This window comes from Orussus abietinus, unplaced genomic scaffold, assembly GCF_000612105.2.
Source record: "Orussus abietinus isolate OABI.00-Male unplaced genomic scaffold, Oabi_2.0 scaffold55, whole genome shotgun sequence".
NCBI classification, from domain to species: domain Eukaryota; kingdom Metazoa; phylum Arthropoda; class Insecta; order Hymenoptera; family Orussidae; genus Orussus; species Orussus abietinus.
In genome coordinates, this window is record NW_019394295.1 from 350,246 (window position 1) to 356,753 (window position 6,508).

Consider the following 6,508-nt stretch of genomic DNA (forward strand, 5'->3'; position numbering starts at 1 on the left):
GAGCAAAATTAATAATAAGTATTATCCGAGATGAATGGCGACGACCATTCGTTGAACCAAAGAAAAGTTTCTTCGAATGGTACCAAAGATAGTATTCTGTTAATTCCAAGGATTATTATTTATGTACAGTGTAATAAATAAGTAGCGGTAATCATTTAGTTATTTATTAATCTCTCCGAAATCCGGAAAAAGTCGGAGGCAGAAACGTGTCTATAGATCTCCCGGGAGATTCACCGATTGCCTCTATTGAGTATCACAGATCCTTGAGTCCTGAAGGCTGGTTCCTGGTGGACCTGATAGGGGACATCGTTAATCAATACGACGTCCTGGTTCAAGTGACAGGTTCCGTCATCTTGACAGAGTCAAGGATAATAGGAACTGCCATGATCCTGGTCAAGATCGAGGCAGTAATAGTTAGAATCGCCGTTTCTGAGCGAGTCCTTCATATCTCGAGACGTTACAAGGACTCTAGAAAAACCTCATCCAACTAATAACGTCTTCCGACAAAGACTGATTTCCCAGCCAATGCGAAACAAAGTCCTGCCCGCTCCCCCTAGGTCCTGAACTGACCTACGATCGTCTATCACGAGTGCAGAACTGATCCAGATCCAGAGAAGTCTCTAAGGACACGACCTCGATCCTCCCAAATCTCGTGTCCAGATCCTAAAGCGATCCGTTGATCCCGACCAATCCTGGTGATGGTCACCCAGGTAGCATGGTCTCTCCATAAGGGCACCAAAGGAATCCTTGCTCCATTCTTTGCCCCAGCTCTTCCAACCCCATCAGCGAGATAACACCTGCCGGCACAATTCCGCAGTTCAAGGATCAAGTTCCGCCTTTTTGGGAGGGTTCAACTCCTTCTGGATCTCTTCCAAAGTCTTGCCCTTGGTTTCCGGGGTGATCCAATAGACAAAGACGGTCCCTGCCGCACAACACACGGCGTACATCCAGAAAGACGTGTGTATCCCAAAAATGGAGCTGACCTTCTGATAGCTAAGGCTGACCATGAAAGCGAAAATGGATCCGACGATGATGCCACAAGCCACGGCAGCTCCCTTTACATTAGTCGGGAAGAGTTCACCCAGCAAGACGTAGGGGAGGGTTCCTATCCCAAGAGCAACCATGATCTCGTACATGATGAGAGCGGTAATGGGCAGCCAGGTGATGGATGACACGTCCGACTCCTGATGGTACTTCAGGAAAAAGAAGAGCCCAACGAGTGACAACGAAAAAGCAGCAGCAAGCCCGGACACCAGCAACAGGATCCTTCTTCCTAAACGGTCGACCAGACCAGCAGCGACCACTCCAGCGATCAGCTGAGCGACTCCCAGAAGCACCACCGCTTGTCCAGCATCCAAAGAGGATCCGCTATGGCTGAAGATCTCCTGGGTGTAAGCAACGATCGCCATGTGCCCGGAAAACTGCTGGGTAACCTTCAGTCCCAACAAGATGACCAAAGCCCTCCTGTTCCCTCTCGTGCTGACCAGCTCCAAAAGTGGATTTCTGCCGGACTTCTGGCCATCCGTCACCGCCTCCTTCATCGCCAGGATGTCCTTCTTCACGGAGTCCGGGTTCTTGGCTCTTCTGAGGGTCATCAATGACTTCTCTGCCTCCTCGTCTCGTCCCCGGAGGAGGTAGAAGTACGGGGTTTCCGGCATGAAGGCGAAGGTGGCGATGAAGGCCAGAGGCACCGATAAGGACACCAGGTTCAGCTGCCAGTAGGGCAGATATGCGCCCACGGAAGTCTCGAACAGACTCCCCACGTTCGTGGACATCTTCAGGAACGTTCCTAGGGCACCTCTGATGCTTTTGTCGGCGATCTCACCTAGGTAGATCACTGCCACGTTGTAGATCCCTCCGTGGCCAACCCCAGCGACGAATCTGGCCACGTAGAGGATGGGCACGTTCCTCGCTGCTATCACCAGACCCCAACCGGCCAGTTGGGGCAGGGCGAATGCCAGCAGGCTGATCTTTCGCCCTAATCGGTCCACGCATAGAGGTGATAAGAGGGACCCGAAGATTCCCCCTAACGTGTACAAGGATGCTATCCAGGCACCTTGACCCACGGTCACTGGGAAAATAGAGTCTGGACCCATCAGGTACGGCAAGGATGGCGATGTCCAGCCCAGGTGACCACCGCAGGACATCACTCCGATACAAGCTGCAACATCGAAGACATCGACTCGAATTAATTCATCGAAACGGTCCATCCTGTATGAACTTCGACATGAAAGTCGGTGATATGAAAGATCTCTCCGATTTCATTTCTTTTATAATATGTTATAGCAGACTAAAAACGATCTCTCCGATTTCATTTCTTTTATAATATGTTATAGCAGACTAAAAACTAAGGGACACGTGTTTTTTTTTATCTGCCTTTAAACACTTTAAGGGGGTGAAACCACCATCCGAAGTAAGGCCTGTGAGGGGTGGCTCACCCCTTAATTTTTTTTATTTAAGGAAATTATATTTTTCAGTTCTCGTTGTGACCCTAGTAGCATAGAATAATTTCTAAATATTTCTTCGTAATCTTTGCTGAATATCTCAAGCGACAGATTTTTTATACATGGAGGTAAGATTATTTCTCCTATTATAGAAATAATAGGATAAATATTTTGTGCTACTAGGGCACAGGGCATCTAATATCGTTAGGTAATCCAAGTGAAGACTTGCGAAGGTAAATACCCTCATCGAAATCACTTTACGTGATGTAACCGCGAAACGTGGATTTGCGCAAATCATTGAATTGCGTGCCGGGAGAAATCAGTTCCACCGAGCGATAATCATTGCGACATGACGCGCAATCGCGAAATGTAGGACATCGGTTAAGACGACGGGTTAACCCAAAATGTTGTTATCAAACATGTATGCCTTGCAAAAGTGGGCGCAAGAGGATTCTTCTTCTTTTAAACAATTTTATTAAATGCACGCATATTTTATTTGAAACTATGTGATAAAATTAGTATACCAAGTACGAACGAGAGTTACATGAAAAATGTAATAAAATTCCCAGAATTTCCTTTTAACAGTATTTATTAAAATGTGAAAATATTCAAGTAGAATCCAAAATGGCGCCATCACTAAAATGGGTACAGGTGAATTTTTTTTATGTCGACTTCCATTATGTTTCTTGCCCGCTTTCGTATCGCCTTAAAAACGGGTTACACCCTCGGGAGTAAAGGTAGGTTCTTACGGTTCGAAAGTGACTTAATAAGCGTACTTGGAGCATATAAGGAAGCGGGTGAAGGAGGAATGAAGTAATTATTTCTTATGGTGTCGCACCGGGATTGGCAACCTGCGGAAGTGGCCGTGATCTGCTCTCGAAAGCAAGTGCAACATTGTAACCTGCATTTGCGTTAATGACAATCTGGCACATGCAAGCAGGAAGTAGTTGAAGCAACCGAAGGTTGTTAACATTGACCGTGTGGCGTAGATGGAAGCACCTCCGATACTTATAGGTACTCGTTGCGACATAATTGCCGGATGCATTCTGAATGGTGCATTAAACTGCACCCAATACCCAACACCGCGACATCGATCGGTGGATTTGTATAAGAGCATTTTTTAAAACTATAAACTCAAACTTTAGCCTTTATCACACTCAAACTCGATTACTACCGTGTCCCATATCGTCGTACAATTATCCCGACACAATCATCTCTTATATCAGAACCTTCAATTACTCCTTAGTAGCATAGAATAATTTCTAAATATTTCTTGAAAATCTCATTGACATATTTCGTTTCAATAATTTATAAACATGCATAGAAATGATATTTTTTAATTTATCAACATGTAATGTGATTTTGATTTTAAATATTTTTTCAAACGTTTATCATGTATTCGGTAGATAATATTTAAATAAAAATACTTGTATTAAAATGAAACGAAATATGTATTGTATGTCTAGTAGAAAAAAATTATGAAGACACATGGAGGTAATATTGTATAAATATTATAGGGATAATATTCTCAAGTAAACATTTTGCAAATATTTACAAAATGTGGGATATTCGTTAAATATATATAGGAAATATAGGAGAAATATTTTGTCCTACTGGGGCAGTAAAAAGTTTCTCATTCGAGTGGACCGACTTCACCTTAACTGCCGCACCCTTTGTAATTAATATTCCTAGACGATTGCTTAGTATTTAAATGCCTGGATCGAAATTCCGAACGGCAGGCGGAAACGTGGAAGAGAATTTCACATCGTGGTCGCAAAGTCGAAAGTGCGTAATGATCGGTGTATGTGGATAAATTCGTGTATAAATAGAATATAGAATGATATTCCGTCTAGTCGCACTTTCAATTATGCTCCAACCTTGAACTATAAGTCTGAGTACGTTCTAGCATAACTGTAGGTACGACGATGATAACGGGATTCGAATTGCACCATTAGAGGCACTTATCATGCAGAGAGGAGGATCTATCGCGATAAATCCGGAATACAAATATATCCGTGACAATAGAGGAATATATCAAGAACCGATCGTAACAATGCGACCTATCCGTTAATTCTGATCGTACTAAAAAATTTAACTAGGGGCTCCTCACACGAAAATCAGTGATAACGACTTCCTTCTTTACCCCTTCGAGCGGTAAGCCCTTTCGGCGTAAGGGCGAATTTCCCGAGGACGGGCAAGCGATATTGGACCAAACGTCGGCCGCACTTATGGGCCCACAGCGCTCAAAGGGTTAAGAGAGAGAAAGGGTTGATATAATACAATAAATAAGAATGCGATTCGGTAAAAAGTGGGTCCCGGGCCCCTTCGTGATACTTTTACAACTCGTGAAGGGAAATTCTAATCGTAAGTGTCGTAAATAGATATCCAAATAAATTCCCCTTTCCTTCACCGCGCCTCGCGGTAACTTCGGAGCTTTTGAACTGATTGCGGGAGAGGTGAATGAAAAAGTGGTGATAAGAATTATCTCCCGAGTGTAGACCAAGCTTGTCCTAAGGAGTCGATAAGGGGTTCGGTTACGGTCTGCTCGATAAGACGCCGAAGAAGACGTTCAAGACGTCCTAGAAGGAGATCCTACTGGAACACTTTGCGGGGTCCATATAAAGGTAGAACCAGATATCCCAGGCTGACCGCGATTCCCAGGTGGAAAGTGCGGGAAAACCGTGTCTCTTGTGATACGAGGACAATTACCGTACTCACCGCTAATTGCAGCCGCGAACTGCAACCACCGACTTCCACGTTCTCTAGGAGCCTCCTTGCTCTTTTTCTCATTGACGTCCGCATCCTCGGGGACTCCGCACTTAAGGCAAGAGAACAAATCCTTCGGCAGCATTTTCCTTCTATTTTCTCGTAGAGGATCAGGAGGAAAACCGACGTCGGCTATCCGGCACCGCAAAAGGAGGTCTCGAACGAAGCAACTTCTCCTCACCTATTCTTTCGATCCATTATTCTACTCGGTGATTTTCATCTCCTCGTTCTCGAGGCTTATCCAACGAATTGGTGGGAATGATTTCTTCGGGAGATACATCCAACGTTGGCCCTGGTTTTTTCCCCACCGACGTGGAAATGAAAATGCAGCAAGAAATTCCGGGGAATTCTCGCCTTTCTTATGAAATCGATCTTCGCGATATCGAATATTTCTTTGGAAATCCTTTTGTGTACCGAAGGATCGTCAGGACTCCTCTCGCGAGGATGTCTTTCTAAAGTTGAAGGGTCTCGATTGTTATCGGAGCGAATTAAAATCCCAGAGGAAGAGGAAGAGTCAACTCCGGTCAATTGATCTCCAATTGGCCGTCCGAACTTCCACTTTCCAGGATGAGAAATATTCCCAAGCCCAATGGTATGAGAAAAACGATGCGGAAAATCCAAGCTTCACCTTCCCGAAATTCGACGACTCCGTATAAAAAACAGGACCAAGGGATCCTCTCTTCACGGGGAGATATCAAAGAGAAGTGGGTTCATGGAGTCCCTCGTGGATCTAGAAAAAGGACCCTCCAATTCTTCACTTCCTTCACTCAGGACGATTCCATTCCCGAAGTCGCAGCTCGGGAAGCGAATGTTTCGAGAAGGGGTGAAAAAAGGTCTACGCCTCCTCGGGGAAGATTTTCCCGGCTCCCGAAATCCTCACTATGGCGCATCTCCTATTTCCCGGGGATCTCATGAATCCCTGCGTTAGGTGGGGCTCGTAACCGTATTAATTCCTCCGAAGGATCTTCTTCCTTGACTAATTCCTACTCCCGGAAACGGTCCACTTGGCTCGCGACCGAACGAATCCCTTGAAAATTTCGCTCTCCTCTTCCGAATCCCGGTCGAGTCGGGGCTTTGGGCTACCGTTTGCGGCACGTGGTGCCGAACTGGTCACCTCCTGGTCAGTCTGGGCCTTTAAAGCGTGGTGGAGTGACCAGTGGGCATAGTGGGGCCCCCTCTGGCCTCCTTGAGGCCTCCGACTCCCCTCCTGACTCCTAACTCGGACTCGCACATGTCGGAGATAGTGCAGGATTTATCCTTCATCTGTGCCGTCCTGTCCCCACTTATCGTCTCCTCTT

The 6,508-nt window shown here is 45.6% G+C and overlaps 1 protein-coding gene across 1 annotated transcript; it reads right to left on the reverse strand.

Annotated features, from left to right (window-relative positions):
* Positions 1 to 151: 151 nt before the first annotated feature.
* Positions 152 to 6,303, reverse strand: LOC105696242 (facilitated trehalose transporter Tret1). The gene is made up of 2 exons (XM_012418569.2): positions 5,163 to 6,303; positions 152 to 2,161 (listed from the first exon to the last, which is right to left on the reverse strand). The coding sequence occupies exons 1-2, from the start codon at positions 5,293 to 5,295 to the stop codon at positions 819 to 821; spliced, it is 1,476 nt and encodes a 491-aa protein (XP_012273992.1). The 5' UTR covers positions 5,296 to 6,303; the 3' UTR covers positions 152 to 818.
* Between the last annotated feature and the right edge of the window lie 205 nt (positions 6,304 to 6,508).

Excerpts from the sequence above, each read along its gene's own strand:
- LOC105696242 (XM_012418569.2), bottom strand. The coding sequence starts at position 5,295 with ATGCTGCCGAAGGATTTGTTCTCTTGCCTTAAGTGCGGAGTCCCCGAG. Across the intron at positions 2,162-5,162 it reads GTTCGCGGCTGCAATTAGCG|CTTGTATCGGAGTGATGTCC; the intron begins GTGAGTACGGTA and ends TCGATGTTGCAG.